The 24,180-nt window shown below is 39.6% G+C and overlaps 1 protein-coding gene and 1 long non-coding RNA gene across 9 annotated transcripts in view; both read left to right on the forward strand.

Moving 5' to 3' along the window:
* Nucleotides 1-24,180, forward strand: part of epb41l5 (erythrocyte membrane protein band 4.1 like 5) — a 49,534-nt gene that overhangs the window by 19,354 nt on the left and 6,000 nt on the right. For 6 of the 8 annotated variants that reach the window (XM_053234025.1, XM_053234027.1, XM_053234026.1 and 3 more), the window contains exons 12-21: nt 4,034-4,203; nt 5,029-5,135; nt 5,239-5,263; nt 6,217-6,256; nt 6,986-7,110; nt 16,451-16,602; nt 18,710-18,801; nt 19,768-19,896; nt 21,400-21,464; nt 21,861-21,947. In XM_053234025.1, the coding sequence (XP_053090000.1) occupies nt 4,034-4,203; nt 5,029-5,135; nt 5,239-5,263; nt 6,217-6,256; nt 6,986-7,110; nt 16,451-16,602; nt 18,710-18,801; nt 19,768-19,896; nt 21,400-21,464; nt 21,861-21,947 (992 nt within the window). The remainder of the gene's footprint in view (nt 1-4,033; nt 4,204-5,028; nt 5,136-5,238; nt 5,264-6,216; nt 6,257-6,985; nt 7,111-16,450; nt 16,603-18,709; nt 18,802-19,767; nt 19,897-21,399; nt 21,465-21,860; nt 21,948-24,180) is intronic. The other 2 variants (XM_053234031.1, XM_053234032.1) reach the window with 1 other exon arrangement.
* LOC128318319 (uncharacterized) lies at nt 7,117-13,994 on the forward strand. The gene is made up of 3 exons (XR_008301783.1): nt 7,117-7,453; nt 7,848-7,882; nt 13,316-13,994. It is a non-coding gene; the product is annotated as an uncharacterized LOC128318319 (long non-coding RNA).

The raw sequence follows: 24,180 nt of genomic DNA on the forward strand, positions 1-24,180 counted from the left end.
TAGAAGACACTCTTATCCAGAGCCAATTACAGAAGAGCTTTGGAGTCTCTACGAAAAACACATCCTAATGCTAGTTCACTATGTGAATGCTAGGTCAGGGAGTAACAATACCATCAAGAAATTTTTGTGAAAATCACAACATATTATTGGCATTGATTAAAGAATGTGAAAAATAAAGAAAGTGAGCCAACACAAATCCACAAATAAAACTTATCATTGAAATATGACAAAAGAAATGGCGCCATATACACGGAGGACGGGCCGGTCTGTCTGCACAGAGCCGTAAGCCGTAAAACAAACGCATCAGATGGAAGATTTAGCACTTATTAATATTACATATTATTAAATATTTTATTGCCATGAAAGTGAGTCAAAATAACTTCCAATAACTTCTGCCTTTACACTGATTGTTCATTTTATTCCCAGCTGTCTGTGCACTTGAACTTTTATGGAGATTTGTGGGCGTCACTAGATGCAAATGAGCTGCGCCGGAAACGTGCTTTGCACTTTACGGGTGATCAACATGCGCACATGAGTATGAAGTAAATCAGCCTTTCTGAAACTTTTGTAAACTGAATAATTTTTGTTAAGTTTGGCCTTTACACACAACTTTACTAAAAGATTGATAAATGAGGTCCATTGTGCTAAATCTGTACTGGTTGTTTATATACAAAGGCATGTGTGCTTGGTGGAAGGCTTCTGTGTTTGGTTACGTCCTCTATAGGTGCTGAAGTATTGCAGCCTTTCTGGAAGATAGGCTTCCTTTTAATTTTGTAAAGAGCCACATTAAATTACAAAATGAAAACATAAAGAATACATCCAACATAATCTTTTGAATGTTGAATCTTTAGTATATTAGTGATGCACAGTATATCCTACAGGTTATAGGTTTTTATATGCGAGTTTGTGTGCGTGTGTGTGTATATATTATGTTACACCACTGATCATCAGTGGAGTGATCCCTGACTGAGGTTGGCTCATTTCCAGCAGGAGTTAATTAACCACTGGCCTCCCTCAGGCATGTCTGGCATCTGGAGCACTTAGCACTCTATAAAGCACTGGAGCTGCAAACATAAAGAGCTGTCCATCACCAGACAGGTCCTGAGAGACTCGCTACAACACACACATAAGCACTATCTTAACTCAGCCCATTGTGATTTAAGCTCCGTTAACACGAGGCATTAAGAGCAAAGAAAATGCAAGCCTGTCTCTATGCCTCCCTATGCACGTAATTAAATATTGACCACTAGATGAATAGGGTGACATGTAATGGGAAAAAATGGGAGTGTTTTTCCAGTCACACGGATGGGTACAGTCAGGTCCAGTTAATGTTATACCATGATGGTATGATATTAGGCAATAATTAATCTTATAGTGATACTGGATGACATTTGAGTGTTTGCGTACAGTAGCGTATTAGATTGTGCATTGTGACTCTTTTTGTGTCTCTGCTCCGTGTGCCTGCAGCAATGATGGACCGCTGGAGTAAAGAGAAATGCCACTGCACTGCTGACAATTGTAGCTTACTGGTACACACAGAACAAGTGAATTTCACTTCAATTTCAGTTAGACTGAGTGGGAACAGCAGTATTTCTCTCATCCTGGACTATACTTTCCTAACCACAGATTTGTCAATAATGGTCTTTAATAGTAGTATAAATATTTTATGATGCCATGTGTCTATATGGCATTTAAAGTTCTTCCCCCCATTTTTTAAAAAATCATTTCCTCCATTTTCTCCCTAATTTGGTCGTGGCTAATTACCGCCCACCAGCCAGCTCTGCCCTGTCATGTGATGACTCCCAACTGGAGAGGGTGAAGCCTAACATGTGCTTCCTCTGAGACACATGAAGCCAGCCAACTGCATGCTTTAGAACTGCTGCTCGTCATAGGGCAGCATATGTGGAAATATCTGGATTAAAAAGCTCTGTCTGTCTTCTGCATTCATGAGCTCACAAATGCTGACAGTTGGCTAGTGTTGCTGTGATTGACAAGGAAGGTGTGCCATCCCTCCCACCCAGAGTGCACAGGCAGTTTTGCTCTCTTGGACTCCTGGCCACAGATGACTGTGACGTCATCGGGATTCAAACTTACGAATGCTTTTCTGTTGCGTCACTCAAAAGTCTGACTTTTTAACAGAACTCAAAGAACTAATCACTCCAGTCTTTGTATTGTCTAATGCTCTATTACTACCTGGTGACTTTTTTCTGGTTGCCAGATTGGTATTTCTGATCATAGTCTTAATGAATGCAATTGGAAAGCTCTCCAGCCAACACTGTCTGTATACAATTACAGTCTTACATTTGTTTGTCCACAACTTTCTCTGTTTCTGTTCAAATTTCCTGGTAGTACGGGTAATGTTCTTGATATGCAAGGCCAGTTGAAGACAAGGCTCTAAACTTGTGTTCTGTTTCAAAAATCCTGCTATTGCTGTACATTATATGGCTTGTACTGACTGCATGCTGACATGGAGATCTTTCAGTGCTCCCCACTTATGTGATTTCTCCATCATGTTCAACACAGTTGTAGATTAAGAGCACTTTTGTGCTATAAACATGTGTACTCTACTCTGCTTTTATACGTCATTCTTTTATTAGTTTGTTTTTTAATAACAACTCGCCTCTAAGTTCTCTCCGAGGCCTTCTGAATCTTGTTCATTCTCTTCCAGATTTTACACTCCCCTACTCCATCCTTGATCACTGGTTTACCAAAAAAATGCTACTTCACCTTCAGCCAGCATGCTGCCCTCACATTTTTGTTCCTCTCTTGTTTCTTGTGATAGTTATCCCAGTTTCTCAAGAAACTTGGCTTACATCAAACTGATTTAAACAACTCCCTTTAATTGATAAATCGCTAGAAAGGGTTGTGCCTCCCCATTGCAATCCTACTTTATAAACTATTCTCTTGGAACACATCTCTTTTCACATTTTTGTTTACAACACTGAGACTACTCCAGTTCATCCCAAAGGTGTTCAGTGAGGTTGAGGTCAGGGCTCTGTGCAGGACACTTGAGCTTTTCTGCTCCAGCATTGACAGACCATGTCTTCATGGATCTTGCTTTTGTGCACAGGGGCATTGTCATGCTGGACCAGGTTTGGGCCTCTTAGTTTCAGTGAAGAGAAACTGTAATACTACAGCATACAAAGACATTCTGTGCAATTGTGGTAACAGATTGGGCAAGGAATGCTTATGGGTGTGATTGTCATGTGTACACATACTTTTGGCATATAGTGTATCTATTCACATTTGTTTGAGTTCAAGTTACATGATTTGTAATCTTGGCAGCATAATTGACACATCACATATTTTTGATTGTCATATTTGAAAGTCTACTAATTTTTTTCATTTCCCTAATATCTGCTAGATTCTGTCCCTTACTGAGTAGCAAAGAGACAGAAACACCTATTAATGCCTTAGTTACTGAAATGTGTTTTATTGCACAACAATTACAATATGTATATAAAATTCTCCTGCTTGGCTTGTCAGTAACACTAAAAACATCAAGTCTTTCTCTATAAACACCCATTCTTTTATAAACTACTTCTCAGTGTAAGCTACTTCATGGAACCTTAAGTCCGTAAACTGATAAAGTCAATCTCTAAAGTCAACCTTGCCTCTGGTGCCTCTGTGAGTGGCTGAGCTTTCAATCTTAGAAGGAAGAAACACTTTTTTAACTCACATTTTACCCATATAAATGCTCAGTCGAGGGAAATTTCTTAATGCCTGTCACTAGTGTGTTTTTGATTTACTAGCTCATGCCTAGGAAACTGAGTATGCTTTATATTTATATATATATATATATATATACACATACATACACATACATACACACACACACACACATATATATAATATACACACAGAGAGAGGGAGAGATAGTTAGCACAGATTGAGTAAAATACTCATGCCTTTATTGAGTCTCTAGAGTGTGATGAATGGATGAATATGCTGTTCAGTAAAGGAAAATGTCCTACTGTTCTATTCTGTCAACAGGACTGAATGTTGCTTTGCTATTTTTGGCTCTCTCCATCAGGGCAAAGAGCAAGAGCACACGTTTGTATTTCGCATGGACCATCCCAAGGCCTGCAAGCACTTATGGAAGTGTGCAGTGGAGCATCATGCTTTCTTCAGGCTGCGTGGCCCCGTCCAGAAGGGATCCTCCCGCTCAGCCTTCATCCGCATGGGCTCCCGTTTCAGATACAGGTACTGAAGCTGGCGTAGCAGTTGGAGAAGAGTGCTGCTCAAGTCTTTTATAGCACAGAAACGACATATAGCTCAATGACCTGAACACTTTGCTGCACTAGCTAAACAGTTTGATTTATTAGCTGCATAATGCTGCCCAGTGTTGGAGATCAGTCTCATAGCAAAGCCCATGATGTATGGCAGTGTCAAAAACCATGTCACTTTCATTTTATTCATTCATTTATTTCTTAAAAAACAGAGTTGTACCTATTTTCCGAGCCATTACAGTTCCCAGTGATATCTCTCCCACCGGCTGTGCTGATGGCCTTCATAGTCCCGTATTAACTACAACAGCGATGATATATGCGAGATCATAATTAGACAGAAGGGATTTAGACATCTTCAAGCAGAATGACTGTTTCTACCGCTGCATTTGTTAAATTTACCTTTCCACATTGGCCTTCCTTTTTTGTTTATTTTTGGGTTTGTTTTTTTGGCTTTTTGCTAGAATTCAACCACAGCAGCATTTGAAAGATTTTCCCAGACCACCGTGTGTGTGTGTGTGTGTGTGTGTGTGTGTGTGTGTGTGTGTGTGTGTGTATTACCTGTGGAATCGTATCTTATCTTCAGCTGCCAGCCTAACACGCCGACATTCTCCAGTTAAACCTCTCACTGGGAGAACTGTCTCACTTCTATCTCCACTCCCTCTGCTTTATATTTCTATTTATTTGCCTGTGGGGTCAACGTACCTAATAAATATATTCATTCTTTCAATCAGCAAAGCTGATTGTGGTTTGTGTAGCATTGTGTCGGTCTCTTTAATTGACTTTTTTTGTTGTTTGGCAGTGGAAAGACAGAATACCAAACCACGAAGGCTAACAAAGCTCGGCGGTCGGCTACTTTTGAGAGACGGCCCAGCCGCCGCTACTCCAGAAGAACTATGCAGAACAGAGGTGAAAATTGAGAAACTGCTTACATTTTTTGAAACTATTACTTAACATTTAGTGTAATAATAGATCAATGTATAACGATTTTGGTTGTTCTGTCTTTTTACAGGTCCCGTTGTTCCCAAATCCCCAGAGTAAGTACTTCAGTTCCAGATTTTTCAGTGTAGCTGATCAGCTGTGATGACTCATAGCCAACTATGCATGAATCGTGTGTGTGTGTGTGTGTGTGTGTGTGTGTGTGTGTGTGTGTGTGTGTGTGTGTGTGATAGCAGGACCTCAGTATGAGACTGTTGTTTGGTTTAGACTGTATTATCACATTTGCAGGGGTTTAGTAGGTTAAGCTGAGGTCAGTGTATGGGAATTAGGAAAAAGAAATAAATAGTTAAGTGTTGTGTGTGAGATCCTGCACGTTTAGTCTCTCTATAAAGTTTTATTTGAGGTCTATGGTATCAAATCATTTCCAGAAAGAAGGGCCTTTACTATGTTTGCAATTAACATTGCTTTAGGAGAATTAGTACATCTGCTACAAGCGTGAGTAGTTCTTTGTGGAAAATAGCTGTGACCTTCACATTCCTTAGACATGAGCTCTCACTAAGGTTATCACTACTTGTAATGGTTAGAATCCTCACTAAAGCCCTGTTTTACTATTCTACTGGCTCACAGGGCTAAGGGGCAAACATTGACAGGATGGACTTGCATAAATTGTTTACAGCCACTTTTCATGATTATAACTAACATAGCTAGGCAAGGTGTTGGTGAGTCACTGAGTGACTAATAAAGCCCACTGTATTCTCTTGGGGGGACAAAAAGTACAGGACGTTTTCCCTTCCATACTGATCCCTCTGACACCGAATGTAAGAATGTGGCTTTGTGCTGAAGATAAGAGCAATAGTGTGCTATCTTTGTGAACGACACAGATAGGGGAGTGTGTGTGAGTGTGTGAGTGTGTGAGTGTGTGAGTGTGTGAGTGTGTGAGTGTGCTATCGCATTACCCAATCACAGGTCGGTGTCACGCGTTCAGCACTAGTTCATGAAACATCTCATCAGTCAGAATAACATGAGTAATGTTTCTCTCTCCTCTCTCCAGGAACCAGAATAATGGAGTGAGTCCCAGTCAAGAGACAAAGGTACTACATTTACTACACCTTGCCCTCTCTGATTGAAGTGGTGCTCAGTGTGATGGTTTGAAATTTCCTTACACTGCAACCTGCTTCTTTAATATGAAGTTCCATCAACACGCACTAAAAAAAGTACACTTTTTGATTTTGGCTAAAAGAGAGAAAGAAGAAATAGAGTGGCTTTTGAGTTCATTCTTCAGATAAATTTCAGTCATAATGAGAAATAAAAAGAAAACAGAGTTATTCTCTGCACTCTTATACGCTATTTAACTTCTTATTGCCAGATTGAGCCGGATCCCCTTTAATCAGTCTATTTTAATTATAAACTAGTTTTGAAGTTTTGGAAGCAGTGTATTTAACCCTGGGAACCTATTGATTGTGTTTATCTCTCTTTTTTTTTTTTGTACTACTGCTTGATACATATGCTGTATGCTGTGACAATAATTGTCGCTGCTACTTTTATATTTATAAATTAGCATCATGTATTAAACTGGGATTTTTTTTTCATTCCAGTGTGTTTTGAAATTTGGTTTTGGCCAAGATTTTGCTTTTTGATGCATCACTACTTCATACAAGACCCAAGAGATCAGTCTTAGCTATATGGCTGCTATGTTTAAGTTCTTTTTTTTTTTTTTTTTTTTTTTTTTTTTAAAAATTTATTTATTTATTTTTTTTAAAAGCTCTGTGTGTATATTGTATGTGAGTTTTGTGATTTTTTTTTTTTTTTCGCCTGCACAGTATGTCCAGTCTCAGCCTGCATGGCCCGGAGCGTCCCCGGTCTCTGGCCAGCCCTTGGTGCAGGGTCCATTGACCATTGAAGCTCTCCCTAGGAGTCCTGGCAGCAGCCAATCAGGGAAGAGGAGGTGAGCTGCTCGCAGTTGTAATGGAATGATGCCAGCTAATCTCTAACCGTGCTGTCAGAGTTACCAGCATTCTGCTGGTGCAGCAGTGTGTGTGCGTGCGTGTGCGTGCGTGTGAGTGTGTGAGTGTGTGAGTGTGTGCGTGTGTGCGCGTGTGCGCGTGCGTGCGTGTGTGTGCGTGCGTGTGAGTGCGTGTGTGTGTGCGTGCGTGCGTGCGTGCGTGCGTGCGTGCGTGTGTGCGCGCGCGCGCGTGTGTGTGTGTGTGTGTGCGTGCGTGCGTGCGTGTGAGAAGCTAGAGTTTGATGGTGGTGATGGTGCTGTATTAGTGGGTGGCTTGGGACTGATTGTAAGTGTGCTTGACTTTGCTTTGACATGGGGACGACAGCTGCTACTGCTTTGGAGTGGGCCATTGCTGTGCTGAGAGACCTCACTTCTCCCTGCTTGCTCTCATTTTCCTCTTTTTTTTTCCTTCGTTTGGTTTTGTGTCTCCTAAGGCTGTTTGAAGGATCTCTCTGCTATGAGGAGCTTTGCTTTAAATGTCCTGGAATATTAAAAATATATGAGGTTATACTGTTGCATAAAGGGGTGTGAGTGTGTGTTTGTGTGTGTGTGTGTGTGTGTGTGTGAGTAACTGAAAGAAGTGTGGTTATGTTTTTCTCTGTTATGAAAGTTTGATCCTCTTGACTCCTTTTTAAATATCCTGTTTTTTTTTTTTTTTTTTTAAACTTGTATTGTTCTAGTCTGATGTTCTGAAATGGCCTTTTCATGAGGTGAGGTATGTACTCTTTAGTTCTAAAGTTCTGGGTGTGTAGATCAGTTGATTATTTACTTATTTATTTATTTATGTTGGACGGGCTTTCCTGATCAGCTTGGGTTCAGCACGGCACTCTCCTATTACGCTTTGACAATCAGTCCAATCAGTGAACATGGTAAATTTGTTTGATGTGCAGAATTGTAAAGGATAATATGACTCTGATTTGATCCGCTCTTCTTCTTCCTGTCTCTCTCAAGCCTTGGGTTCTTTCTGATCAAATCAAAATTCTTCTTTACCCTGGTTTCAGGACTCTTATTAACCTACTTAAACAAATAGGGTGCTTGACAAATAGGCATAGGGGAGTTGCGCAGTAAGTCTAAAAACACCACATTGTGTTAAAAGATCAGTATCATTCCAGCTTGAGGTTTGATTAATGTGAAGCTGCTATTAACCAAAACCTATTCAAAAATGATGGGCCAGGATTGTAGATCTAAAAAATCCCGGCTTGAATTTTCTTCATTTCAAAGAAGATAATAGTGAGTTAGTTCAAAAAAGATAAAAGTATATTGAGTATATGAAGAGAATATGTATATATAAGTAGAATGAAAAAACTTGAATACCTTAATGTTAGTGTTAAACATATCACACACCATTCACTTTATTAAGAGCACCATACTAATACTAGGAAGGAGATTTACATTTACAGTGTTTAGCAGATGCCCTTATCCAAACTGACTTAAAGAAGTGCTTTGTAGTCCCTATCTAAAACACGTCCTTATACAAGTTCGAAAAGTCAGGGACTAAGAACACCATTAAGTTAAAATGCTTTTGGACAAAGTTAGTACACCATGAAAGATAACACATAAGACTGTCAATTTTTTTTAAATAGAAGTGTTAATTCAAGTGAGTGGACAAGAGGTAGGTCTTTAAGTCTTCGTTTGAAGATCACCAGTGACTCAGCTGTTCGGACAGCCAGGGAAGTTCATTCCACCACCCAGGTCCCAGGACCAAAAAGTCTTGATTTGTATCTTGAGACCTGAGCCATGCTAGAGGCTTGGAGAGCGTGGTGTAGAGCTGGGCGTGATGAGTGTTTTAAGGTTAGTGGTGGTCAGTTTTTGGCTGTGTAGGCAAGCGTCAGTGTTTTAAACCTGATGCAGGGAGCTATAGGAAGCCAGTGAAGGGAGCGTAGCAATGGGGTGGTGTGGGAGAAAACAGTGGGGGAACAAGTCATGCAGCTGCATCCTGGATCAGCTGCAAGGGTTGGATGGTGTACAGAGGCTGACCTGCCAGGCGCAAGGTGCAGCTGTCCAGTGTTGAGATGACAAGGAACTGAACAAGCAGCAGAGTGGCCTTTGTGGACAGGAACGGTCAGATCCTCCTGATGTTGTAAAAGATAAACCTGCACAACCGAGGCAGTTTAGAAATGTGAGGCAGGGATGATGTCCAGAATTGCCCCAAGGCTGCGTGCACTGTCAGATGGTTCGATCTGAATGTTGTCCAGGGAGATCACAAGGTCTTGACATGGGGATGCATCTCCTGGGATGTACAGCAACTTGGTCTTCCTGGGATTTAGTTATAGCTGGTGAGCTACCATCCATGACTAGATGTCCTCCAGACATGCTGTGAGTGTCTGAGGGAAGAAAGGAGAGGATGAGTTGAATGTTATCAGCATAGCGGTGGTATAAATACCCATGTGACGATATGACCACACTGAGAGCGCAGGTATAGAGGGAGAACGGAAGAGGACCCAGCACCGAGCCTTCCTATGTGGAGCCGATATGGATTCCCTCATGTCACTTGATATGACTTTCCATCCAGAGAAGAAGCAAGCCACCACCATGATGTGCCATGAATTTCAAGACTTGTCAAGATTTGTCAGCTACACGTTCATGCTGCGAATCTGCTGTTCCACCACATCCTAGAGGTGCTCTATTGGATTCAGATCTGGTTACCGGACTGAAGTCCTTGTGCTGGACCCAGTTTGAGATGACTTGTGCTTTCTGACATGGTGCATTGTCATGCTAGAAGTAGACATATTATATTGTAGCCATAAAGGACTGCCACATTTTATTTTTGTTTTTTGCACCATTCTGTGCAAGCAAGTTGTGCATGAAAATCCCCGGAAAATCCCAGTTTCTGAAATACTCAATCCAGCCCCACTGCCACCAACAACCATGCCACAGTCAGTGTCACTGGAATTTTTTGGGGTTGTTTTTAATAAAAAAAATATATATATATATGATTATTGAGTGCGGGGACAACGAACACTGTAATATTACTCCTGAGCTGCCATGACTTGCCCCGACAGTCATGTAAGTAATTAACATTCAGCAGTGTATCAGAAGTATCGGGTCAAAATTGGTGGGAAATCTGTACGCAATCCTCAGATGTCACATAATCACTTCAGGTATGACGGAAATCTGACTACAAAGTGACTGATGGCAGCATCAGCCAATCAGGGGAGAGAAAGAGCCAGAGTGTAAACAAATCAAACAGGAGTGAAAGAGAACAAAATTTGAAGGAAAAAGGATCCAGGACTGATGAAGTTTTTGCTTTTTAGACAGCAGGCACCTAGTGACTAACAGGAGGTGTTTGAATGTTTATCTGTATTTTTGTCTTTTTGTCAAACTCAGTTATATTTGGCAAGAGTGAATCATCCAATGAGTCTGCTTGCCCTTAGTGTGTAACTTTGTATTTATTGCTCTGTGGTTTGGCTAACATTCTGACACAATCCATCTTGTGCCTAACATGTTTGCTGGCCTGGAGAACAAATTAAACAACTAGATAATAAAATAAACAAAGAACACATAAAAATACACACATCACAAGTGACCAGAGGTGATGGTTTTGTTCTCTATGTTGTATTTTAGATAGCTAGCTAGAGATAGTGGATTAATTTGTGTCTAGAAGTGTCTGAGATGCATAAAACTGTCTCTGAAGCAGAGCCAATGAGAGATTTGGTATTTTATTTGGGACTCAGTAACTGGGACTGTCACACTGATCCTGAGGACTGAGTCATGAGCACTTGGTCTGCGTCCCAAATTGTGATGTGTCTTCTGCCTGGTTTTACAGTGTAGAAAATTGCTTTTATTTAATGTGGTGTACTTGAGTATCATTTTCCCCTGCACGTAAACATTCCTCCTGAAATAACAGACAGAAATATTATATGAATAGCAAAACCTTATGTTTAGCTTGATGTTTAAGATATTTAATGGAGTAGTACGTAATGTTTTTGGAAATGCATTATCTCTAGTCTCTCCCTTGAACTTCATATCTGACTGTCTGCTCCCACCTGCATGGGAGCAAACACCACCCGCTCCCAGGAATTTGATTATTATTTATTTATTTATTTTTATTTTTTAAATATCTCAGTGCGCACCTCTAATTTGCACACGTCATGACAGACTCGAATACCTATTTCAGTATTCGAATACCTGTGGACATCCTTAGTCCCACACTACACACCATTGGTATCATTACTATTAAAGCATACCTCTTCTTGCACATTAAGCAGTTTGGGATACAGCCAGGAATTCTATCTGAATGTGTAGTTGTAGGCGTGAGAATAGGTACGCAGTGGGGAACTGATTACAAGATATTCTTCCACAAATAAGTTGCAGTAGCAGTTTTCTACTAAACAAGGCACAGTTCCAGCAGCTTTAAGACTGAACCACATGCAGACACACATGCAAATCTTTAGTAAATATATGGCCAAAAGTCTATGGACATCTGGCCATCACTGATCATGTGATCATGTGATCATGTGACCATGTGCTTTTTGAACATCTTGTTCCAGATTTATTCCCCCTTTGCTGTTATAATAACCTCTTCTCTCCTGGGAAGACTTTCCAATATATTGTGGAGTGTGGCCGTGGGCATATGTGTCCACTAAGCCACAAAAGCATTAGGGAGGTTGGGAACTGAAATAATGTGAGGAGGTCTAGGAGTCCGCATTCCATTTCATCCCAAAGGTGTTCAGTGGGGTTGAGGTCAGGGCTCTGTGCAGGCCACTCGATTTCCACCACTCCTTGGCGAACCATGTCTTTATGGAGCTTGCTTTGTGCACGGGGGCATTGTCATGCTGGAACAGGTTTGGGCCTCTTAGTTCCAGTGAAGGGAACTAAGACATCCTAGACAAGTTTTGTGCTTCCAACTTTGTGGCAACAGTTTGGGAAAGAACCATATATGGACGTGATGGTCAGGTGTTCACATACAGTACTTTTAGCTATACACTGTATATTTGATATCTTTTACCTTTCATTAGTGCTGCGTTATGTGGATTTCGGTTGATATAGTGATTATTTATCCTGTAATGCAATATTCAGTACATTCCAACACATTAAGCACTAAAGCTCAGCACTATGTAGTGTCATTTAATAGACATTTTGTATACAGTATCACACGTGACAGTTTTGTAATGACAGAAAACACTGCTATTATGTCTTGTGTCCTTTTGTTCACTCCGCAATTCATTCAGCTCTCTTATCTAACTTATTTACTCCTCTATGTGAGGTAGTGAAGGTAATCTCTTGGTTTGTGGCCAGCAGTTTGTAGACCTGGCTGGGTCAGTGAAGAGACTTTTGCTGAAAATTTGCAGTAAAGGACAGTTAAGTGTTGAGGTATTCCTTGTCTTTGCTGATTTTCCTCTTCTGATCTTGGTGTATGAGCATCTCTTTATGTAACATGCATGCACTGTTAATATTAATCAATCATGCATGCTAAACTAACCTTATAAATCCTGTAAGAAAATGCCGTTCAGATTTTTACATTTTCTTTTGCTCTAAAGTGCGTAATTTTGGTCATTTTGTATTTATATCTCCACTCTCCTTTTTGTAAAGTAAACTTTTTTATAGCTTTCTCATCTTTCACTTTCTGTTTATGAATTAAGGCTTTAGCTGTGGGCACGTTATTGGCACTGAAATCATGTTCAGCAAGGCATCACTTAACTGAAACCGAGTATGTATTAAATATGTAGTATTTGTGCCGAGATGGATTAACTCATTTCCCTGATCAGTGTCAGGATGAGGAAAACAATCCCCTCAGTGTCACAGCTTTGATGCTGCCTATTCCAGCAACACAGAGGTTGTTCATTTCATTAGATCATTCAGCTATGTCTTATTCAGAACATTAGTTTTATATGCCGCAGGACATAATGGGCCTCTGTTTATAGAGGTAATGCAGCAGGAGCTCTGTAGACTGCTAACAGGCTTCTCAAAGCAAAAGCATTCTCCACAGATAAGCTGGTAAAAGTTAAAAAAGGCATAGCTAACTCCCAGCTCCTTACCAACTCCAGTCAACATTTATTTTGAAGTGCCCTTGCTCAAAGTCTGTCCAGATTCCTCCTCCTGTGTTCCTGTGTTATCTGTCCTTACTCCTGTTTTCTGCAAACACTCCCCCGACTCTTCAACATTCCAATCTTCTCCCTTTACCTCCTCTAAAATCCCTCCCACTCAGGCCACCAGCATGACGGCTTGGCCCTGACCCATCTGCCCAGGAACCTGCCTCTTCTCCGCCCATCCCTGCATCACTCTGAAACCCAGTGTGTGCGTTCGGATGAAGCATCTGCTGTTTGAAAGAACCTACTTGAGCTTGAGTATTTCCTGATTGTACATCCGGATCCAAACACAGAAACCTGGTGTCCACCCTCTCTTCAGCCTCAGACTGAGACTAACCAGAGCGGCTGATAATGAGCAGCTGATTTCCAGGAGCCAGCTTCAGAGAGTCCTGCTTGTTCTCATCGACACCGCACTGTTACAAGACACCTGGGCCAGTAGACAACTGGTTTCTTTACCTGAAAATTAATATTTTAGTATGATTAGGGAGCATCTTATCTTGCCTTAATTGTTGAAGTAGAAGACAAAGCTTTTAGCTCATATATATATATATATATATATATATATATATATATATATATATATATATATATATATAATTTTGATTTGTCTGTCTCTGTAGAATTGGAGTAGCATAAATATATTGAGTGATATGATTTCATTTTTGTCCTGTATGCTTTTGTAAGACTATACAGCTCTACTAAATAGCACTATTTTATTTTAAAACTGACCAAAGGATCTTGCTCTTCCACTTGTCTTGAAAACATTTTTAGTAACTAGCAATAAAAGCTGTTCCTTCAGGTTTTGGGTACACATTTTGTTTCCTTGGGGGAAAAAACATTTACATAATCACCTTAACTGAACCTTGGGTTAAGTGAGTGTAAGAAAAAAGACAGTACTCTCTGACAACTCTGTATAGTTCTTAATCCAAGTAAACCTAAATGTGAGCAAGTGAGTTCGAATCCAGACAATGCTACAGCCAGGCATGGTTGGGAGTCTACAAGCAAAAATGGCCATGCTGTCTGGGTAGGAGGGATTGCATACTCTCTCTCCCTTGTCAATCACAGCAACAATGGTGAATCATGTGCATCTATGAGCTTGCGTATGAGGAAGAGGGCAGATACACAGATAAAGAGCAAAGTGCTGTTACACTGCCCTGTGATGCAGCATGAGCAGCAGTTTGAAAATATGTAATTGACCAAATTAGGGAGAAAATGAGGGGAAACAGCAGAAATATTTGGAATCTGACTGGCATTTTTCCCTTTGCTTTACTCCAAGCACAGCACTGCAGGTAGGAACTGAACAGGAATGCTTTCTGTTGTATCAGGGTGAAGAGGAGGCTTCTGTAATTCCGTGACCACTGTGTTTGTGTGTACGGTCTTTGATTTTAATTGCACCAAGGCGTGTGTGTGGTCGGTCAGGCATGCACTTCCATTAGATAACCCTGGTGTTTTGGATTTTTGTGTCAGAGAAGTGAACAATGTTATGGCTTTTATTGAGTGAGTGTAGTGCTATGTAATATTTCTCTTATCGAGAGCCAGTCTTCATCAGATTTGTTCTTTCACAGCCTTATGTAATAGAATTTCGTAATTCCCTCAATTTTACGTAATCTTGTTTTAAGGAGATGTTTGTAGTATTTACTGAATAATACTACTGAAGAAATGATAGAAGGTATCTATTTTCATGTAATAATTTGACATAGTCTTATTAATTTACAAAAGAAAGTGGCTAAACGTGAGCATTTTATGATGTCCAGAGGGCACTGCAGTTTTCTTCTTACTTCACTGAGTTTTCTGTAAAAGATTTCATTCTGTATAATTAACTCGCTGTCAGTGAATGAAACTGATCCTGTGCAGTGACAAAGCCGGCCATGCACACATAGCTGATTGACACCCAAATTCATTACACACGGGAAATTGTTTGAAGCTTATAAGTTGGTTTTATGCTGGGGAGAACTGCAATGCTGCGAAAGAAAAATCATTTTGCCTGATATACGATTGATATAGATCATGTAACTGAAATGAAATGAGCACAAGACAGGAATTTTATTTGCAGAAAGTTCTTCAGGTGCTGAAATACAGGAGGGTATTCAGAGTTCTGTTTCAGCCTTGTCACACAACTCCCTTCCTGTCTAAGTACATGTGTGAAAGCCTACCTAATGCAGAATAAGTCTTCAGGTCAGTTTATGCAGTAACATGTTCAGTTTGGCTTAGCTCATTCTATGATCCCATGACAACATGTAACACTTACCTATCTCCTTACGTACAGTCCATCCACTTATCTTATGGCGAGACAGATCAGGTCAGAACACCCTGGTACAGAATACACTCACAAATACTAAGAATCAGCATAAAGAAAATAAAACCGATTTTACGAAAAAGTAAATGAAAATGGAATAAGTAGACAGCTTGCAGCTTCCAAAGATGTCTTCTGTTTTCTTTCAAGTTGCAAAGAAGTGTTCAATGAGCTCACCTTACAGCACTTTACAGCATTTTAAAGAAAGAAATACATTTTAGCATCAGTTGTTTTCAGCAATACTCCACTTACTCCAGCTATATTTTTAAACAAATCAGATAATACCTATGTAAATAGTTGTGTAAATATACAGTATATTACAGCTGTTTTAGTGTTTAGAATTATTATAAGCTGTTTAATTTGTCTTGTGGGCAGAGCTCTTTGTTCTTTACCATGTTTGTGCTCACCACAGTATCAGCAATATTCTAAAATCTACATCATAGGCTCTGATACTTGTATACCTCAGAGCCCTATTACATAAACATTACATACTGTATACAGTAAATATTTATATAATACATTTATTTTTATGGCTTTATCACAATTTGCTGCAACATACATGCTCAGTATGGCAAGGCTGTGTCTAAAAGAGGTGAAATGTTTGCTGTACTCAGCTAGTTTTGGGAAGGTGTGATGGTGATCCCTTTCCATCAGTGAACTGAACACTTAAATGCTTCAACCCTGAACAAAATCTTACATGCTGTTCCTTTCCAAAGCCAATATGTCTAAGGCTAAATATGAACTGAAATGTATAGAAATTATATATTTATTTATGTTCTTGGGTCCTTGCCAAGCAGCGGTTGCTGTACTCTCTTAGCTGTTTGAAAGCAGGCTGAGCTCAGTATGACGGATCATTGCTTTTTAAACAGGTAAGCTGGATCTGTTGCATGTGTCACAGTGAACCCTGAGCTACGTCAACAGTAGGCTGGTTCTCATATGCCTTACTCACTCTCCTACCCAGCATGCCTGACGTGGGAGACCTGCTGGAGACCTGCGTGGACGACCTCATCCGGACACCTGTTCCCATGGCGACGGCAGGCTCGTCTGAAGAGGCGGGGCCTAGTGCGGCTCTCTCCACCCCCAGCACAGTCACTGAGAACCTGTCTCTCACTGGTGAGACACACACATATACACACACACACACACACACACACACAGAGGATATAACAACGGCACGTATACACAGAAGGTACAGCTTTGTCATGATAGATTTCCATCATGTTAGTGTTTTAGGGGTCACTTTGTTGCATTTTTTTAAAAATTGGTTTGGGGGATATTCATGGTAAAGCGATTTTACAGTACAGCAATAGTATATTTGGCAGTTTCTTCCTGTCCACTGGTTGGATGAAGTTTAATAAATTCACTTTGTAGTTTCTTAGAAATTGCTTTATACATTTTATAATGGAATATGGGGGGAAAAAAAAGGGGATTGCCCCACTGAAAGCTGGTGATTTATGATACTGACCGCTACAGAACTCTGATAAGGGAGTTGGAGTCATCGGATAGGTCTTGGCCTTTTAGTTGTGCAGGGATCAACCATATACACATAACAAATATGTGTCCGAGGTAGTGTAGTGATATATTGGAGCAATGTGTATTATTAACAACATAAAGTCATGATTCAAACTTACTTTGTCGCTAACTTTATCCTGCACATATGAATGCTGCACGTGAGTGAAAACACTGAAGCTCCGACTACTCGACTTGCGTAACATAGAGAATATGCAGCGTGCTCTACAGCGTAGTACGTTTTTTTACATAACACAGGAGATAGCATATAAAACACAGGCATTATAATGCAGACATTTCAAGCTTGAAGGTTGAAATTCACATTCAACATAAAGAATTCAGGAAAACATTTCACTTCACATAGAACAGATTTGCTGTATAAATTATATAATGTACATAAGGAATTAAACACAACGAGGTGTGCTATTATAGGAAAATAATCATACAATGAGGTGGTGTGATGCAACCTGACAAAGAGCAAAGTTAATGTAACCCCAACATTGATTATTTTCCAATAACAGCACAGCAAAATTCCACAGCATTTTGCCTACAATTATTGGTTTTAATTTTATTAATGAACAGCATGTCATGCTGTTTAACTGTTTATCATTGCATTTAATATTGTGGAATGTCCACAGGACAAGATAGTTCCTGTTAGTTCCTGTTATCACCTGTTTTATAGCAGCTCACTTCCCTCATCAGCCTCTTTTTTTCCTCTCTTGAAGTTAATAAGACATGTTACTGAGAAACCACAAACTCCTCTGCCATGACAGAAAGCATATTGACTGTGACAAAGCACTGACACTGGAGACTCCTTCCATGAATAGTGAACGTACAGTGGGGTCCAAAAGTCTGAGACCACACTGAACATCTGGGATTTTATTATTATTTAAAATTGGAAATAAACAGAAGTGTTTAAAATTTTGAAATATTTAAAACAAAGAGAGTAAATGTTCAATACCTTGAATATTTAATATTCAAGATTCAGCACTATTTCTAGGTCACTGTTTTGTACAAAAGGTCAGATTTTCCTCATGCCTAATCTCTTGTACTGAAGCATGTGTTCATACGACACTCCAAATGGATCATAAGGTTTTTCACAAACTGGTGGAGTCCATGCCAGCTCGGGCGCACACTGTCATTAAAGCAAAAAGGGGACATACCAAATACTACAGACACTCTGAAATTCATGTAAATATTATAAAGATTCAACTTTTCACTCAAGTTGTTGTACATAATAAATTTTGTAATGAAATTATTGTATTAAATTAGAAAAGAATGCAAATTAGAAGCTCTCAGACATTTGGACCCCACTGTATATGTATATATGTATATGTATATATATAAAATGTGTGTGTGTGTAATAACAGCATGTTACACACCCTGTATTACACACCCTGTGAATGACCTGCTCCTACTGAATGATCCTGCATCAGAACGCGCTCATTAATATTAAGATTTGAGAATTCTACAGCTCTGTGGTATAATATGTAATAATCTGTTAGCATATTTATAATATATGCTATTATACTGTATATTGTGTGTATACATGCATATTATTAGATATTAACTTTATTATACTGGTATTACTGTAACTTTATTTTCAAGAATAGATATTTAAATATTTGAATGTGCCGTATGTTAGGTTGAAGTGTGTGCACCTATATTGGTTAATGGTTGAGGTAGAGTATTGAATGTCCTCTTCTCTCAGACGTTGCAGCTCGACTGAAGCAGCTGGAGATCGAGAGCACACCGACCTCTGCTCCTGCTCGCTCTAACGTCAATGTCAACATGAACAACCAGGTCAGTTCAACCACCCAGAAGTGCACAAGGGGGTCCTCAACACACACACACACACACACACAAAATATCACTCGTGTGACAGAATTTGCTGTTCTGTGCCCTCCATCACCAACCTGTGACTGTGTTTGAGTAAACACAATGGTCATCAATATACCAGCTTCTTTCAAACGCTGTGACTGATAGCATTCAGGCTGGTTAATGTACCGTGTCCCCGTTTCAGTCTTCCATGACACTGACACATTACGTTAAATGAGGATGTGCGAGTGAATACACTGTGTTCACTGATGTTTCTTCTCATTGCTCCTGCACTCTGGCAGGATTAATCTTAACACTGCAGGTGAGTGTATGGAAGCAGTAGGAGAGCAGGAGCACATCATTCTGTGGAGCACTGGAGACGTGCCAGAGTTCGTCTTTAATAGGCCCCGATGCTAAAACTATACTCTGCTCAGCACTTCCAGTGAGCTATAGATCATGTAGAGCTCGTTCACCCTACAGTCGGGGTGATTTAGGTTGGTGGTCTGTTTTATATTATGTGTGTCAAACTGATGACTTACTGCAAATATAGATGATGTGTAGAATAAGCATTTATAGTGACCTTGAGAAATAGTGCTGTGGGAACCAATACATAGGAATATTCTGTAGTGGTTTTTTCCAGGTTTTAACTGGGATTTTATGTCACAAAATGCACAAACGTTTCAGGATCCAGATGTGCAAAGCTGAAATAGACGTATCCCAGAATAATTATTTACAGTATTGACCGAGGGGGTTGAATAATTATGCATCTAAGTCTGCTTTTTTGTCTAATTAACCTTTGAGTCAGTATTTACACCTTCAGTTGTTAGACATATTGTGTAAATCATATAGTAAAAATCCCAGTTAAGTCCATTTTAATTAATATACTGCTGAATCAGCCACAGTGTTTACTCCTAGACCATTAACGCTGACCGGGGCTGTGTATGTGTTCAGGAGGACGTGCTGAAGCTGACAGAGAAGAGTCTGAGCAGTGTGAGCAGCAGTCCTGTCCTGAGCCAGCTAAAGGCACCAGATGAGCTCAAGAGCAACATCCTCAAAGCCCAGGCAGAGGCAGTGCTCAGGGTGCCTCCAACATCTCTCTCACACACACACACACACACACACACACAAACATGCACACACACACACCCTTTGATCACATTAGCAAGCAACAGACAACCTCTTTATTTTCCATGGAAATGAATGACCCCAAATCACAGCAACCACAAGGAATTATTTAAATTAATTCCTCAGACCCATCATGTGGTCTGGCTCATTCTGCACATTATGGACATTGCTTTCAATAGGCTTCTGAGTGCCTCATTTCCAGCACTGATGAGGCCTAAGAGTAGCAAAGAGTCTATTGAGCTTCATTGTTATTAGAGGTTAAAATATGAAGAAGAATCTAAAGAAGATTTCTTTAAAGTAGCAGACGTAGAAACATGGGTCCTCCTTTCTCAAACTCTTAGTAACGTTGTGTGTAAATATTGTCACAGGCCAAACCAAACTAAAAATTCCAGCTAACTTTTAAAAAAAAATTTCAGTAATGCATATTTTCTTCATACTCAAATTCCTATGTTGATAAATAACCACACACACAATCACACACAAACTACCAAGCACATTCACAGGACAGCTGATTTCCATTTACTGACACCCACAGAGGTTTAAACTTGTCAGCGTAATCCATATATAATCCATATATAAATTCGCAGCAACTTACGTCACAATTTCGTACAATTTGAAGTAATCGAGGGTCACATTTGTTTCGTAGGATACATTTTCTAAACATTTCTTGTGTAAATTCTCCTGTGAGTGATTTGCTAATACTTTCCTTCATATCCAGCTTGGTAAATGAGGTCCAGTATTAAAATGTTCTGTATATTCGAGTGACTAGAGTAACATGCTAAACGTACTAAACGTTTCATTACGTATCATAGTTAAAACATTTATACAGAAGCATAAACGTTTTAACTACTACAATCTTTAAGGTGACCTCAAAAAGCTAGATAGTGTACATGTCACCTCTGAATGCGAGTGTTTTCAAAACCACAGTCTAACGTGACTGAGCCACTTGCAAATATTGTGGCTACATGCCACGGCCACATGTCTCTCTGCTTGCACCGGTACGGTCCTTGGGTTTGGATATGGCTATTGATATGGAAATCGACTTGTCTTTGGGGACGCACATGAAAACAAAATTTGCTGCTTGCTCTTTCTTAGTTTTATATTAATATATATAAAATATAAAAGCTTACTGTAGTTGAGTCTGTTTTACGTAATCATAATGTACTGTATATCAGCTGTCCATGTCACTCAGTAGCAATCTGTGTAGCTGGTGTTGAATAATAAAATGATTAGCTTCATCTTGTAATGTTTAGATTCAACTAAAAATCTTTCCAGCTTGGACAGCATCTTCCTCCATCTCACCCTTCACAAAAATGTCTACAACTGTCCCATGCCCCATGATGATCTAGCGTAATAAATGGGACTCGTACTAACTTTCTAAACAGCAACATTCCTAACTTTGCGTCACTCTACTAATAGCTTAATAAATTGCTTTATTCTTGGTTTGTCTTTGCTCAGGGCACAAGAGAGGAGATTGGAGTCACAGGGGAAAAGAACTGTAACCTTCAGGAAGCAGTAGCCAGGTGAGACCCGGGAAGACTGCAACAGGGGTGGGGACGGGGACGGGGTTGGGGGTGTTGCCGAAATTTATTTATTTATTTATTTATATTTAAATGCGACTCAAATCTCATTGCCTCTGTAAAGCTCATTAATGCATGCGAGTGTTTATTAAGCATTTATGCATGACCTCTCCATGATCATGTCATTTAATTCAGCATCAGTGTGACCAGTCTCATAAACCCACGTTACTGTAATTGGTATTTGCGATTGCCATTGTTTGGGGAAAAAAAAAAAAAATGAGTCATTTTCATGATTCAGAATGTCATGCTGGAGTCATTAAAGACATTTTCTGCACTAAGTTTTGAAGGGCAGCATCAGACATTAACCTGTCTGTCTCTCGCTCTGTGTCTGCCTCACAGGCTGAAGGGTCGAGGTGGGCAGACGGGAAGCACTTCCTCTCTGACGATGGGCAGCCGGGAGGCGCTGATGCAGACATGCTCCAGCAGGCAAGTCCCTACAGTGCACTACAACACACACTGTGTCTCAACACACATACTGCAGGCAATGTTTAAGTTTCAAATGTTTTTAACTGGGTGTGTGTATGTGTGTGCCTCTGTAATCCTTGGCTGAGACAGTTGACCACAGACAGAATCTGGGGTAGTCTCAGATTAAAAGGAGCCACCTGGCCATCCTTCTGTGCAGAAAGGAACTACAGGATATTTTAATGTGGAGAAATGATGGTTAAATCCTCGAAATATTTTATAATGATATGTCCTGAGAGTGTGTTTGTGTGTGTTCATGTTTAAATACAATCTCTAGTGCAGTTAATAATATAACTTAAGGCAAGACACTGCAGGTAGAAATTACTACTTCTCTCACATAGTTGTTTTTTTTTTTGCTTGCATCTGAAATGTCTTCTTATAAACTGCAATAAGAATAATAATAGCTCCGCCCACTTGGCACAATCACCCCTTGTCATGTATCCCTGGAGAGCTTGTTTGCTGGTATGTCATTAAGACATATTTGTCAGTTTTCCTCCACTAACTGGAGTAGAACCGTATTGCATTTTAAAAGATCTTTTCTCAAAATTATTTTTTTCTATATTCATAATTTAAAAAATCTCAGTTACTAGATGACCTGCATTTGTTAAATTTTACATATTCATTCCTATCCCCCATTAGCAGAATATTACAGAGGTGTTTCCCAAAATTTACGTTTAATCTTACACTCAAAAATGGCATAAAATATTTTTTTGTAATTTTTTTTTGTAATTTTTTTTGTAACAGTGCATAGTGTTTTCTTGTTTTAAAAAAAAAAAGATTTTCCGATGGAGTTTCTTTAAAAGTCTTTCTCTTGAGAGTCTACACCGCAAAACGAACATTTAACTTCCAACAAAATCAAAAGACTAGATTTTTGGTTTTATTAAGTATGTAAATTTGTGTTTTATTAGAGGAAACTTCATTTGCATATAATTTAAAGTAATTTTTTGGAAGAAGCTCCAATGCAAAAAATATTTATAAGAATATCAGCAATCAACTGGGAAAGATTGCAGTGTGTTTTTGTTACCCTTTTCACCTGTAGTGTCTTGCCTTAAGCTGGTAAGAACAGAAAACAGCTGGAAAGCAGCTACATTTCCAGCTCTGTGTTGCCATCTAGAGGAAGCCTGGCTGTGTGAACACTGGCAAGTCACATGACCCAAGTTCTGCCTGGATACATGTCCATACTTAACCACATGATTCATATGCAACAGATAGATGTGCAGTTAGCTGAGTGAAATGTCCAGAAGCTGGTGAGACTTGATATTCACAAAGACAAAAGGTGAGAAAAGGGGAAAGAAGAGCGCGTCTGTTGTTCTGACTAAGCCCTCAGGATTGGACTCATTTGTCCATTGTGTCTATGTTAATGTGTTCTGCATTTTTTATGACTGTCTGAATGACTTGATTATCTCTAGAAAGGCAGAAGGCGAGCCGACGTGAACAAGACCAACAAATAATGCTTACGTGCCGTGCGATTAAATGTATTAAACAGGATTTCTGTTATCCTCCTGCGATGGATTAGCATGTTGAATGGAATGATTACAAATACGAAAAGGAAGGGTAAAAAAAATCTGTGGAAAAAAATTAGAATTGAAATATGATCATAATCTAATTTCCAAATGAAAAGAAGGAAGTCCTGGATGTCAAGCATCAAATGGTGCACACACAATGCATGCTGATATGCAGTTAAGAGATATTTGTGTTTGCTTAAATCCCCTAGTCTCATTTTTTAAGCTTTTCATGGAAATGGCTTCTCTTTGTAGTGGCGTCCTCTAATCCTCATTTCCACATTATAATCCCAGCAGTGAGTCAGTGCTGCTTATATATCCTTCTGCCTCTTATATACACACACACACACACACACACACGCTGCAGTACTGGGTCATTTCAGTTGACTTGCATATTACTGTGGCTCACTAATGCTAGGCCTTAACATCACCCTAACCTCAGTACCCAAAAGGAAATCCTTTCAACGCAGACAATTCCTGTTTAAAAAAATCAAAAAACAAGCAAAAAAACACTCTATCATTTGGGATCACTGACAGTCTCAAAACTGTCATGTGTTTTCGTCATGTGGTTTTGTAAGAACGTCTGTGCAAGGATGTTCAAAAAATCTTGAGAAGGCTGCTTAGTGTGCCCTGTGCATTTAACTGCTTAACAGGCATGAAATCCTGAAGTCAAATCAAAACCTTTTCATATCACT

Source organism: Pangasianodon hypophthalmus, chromosome 5 (genome assembly GCF_027358585.1).
Source record: "Pangasianodon hypophthalmus isolate fPanHyp1 chromosome 5, fPanHyp1.pri, whole genome shotgun sequence".
NCBI lineage: Eukaryota > Metazoa > Chordata > Actinopteri > Siluriformes > Pangasiidae > Pangasianodon > Pangasianodon hypophthalmus.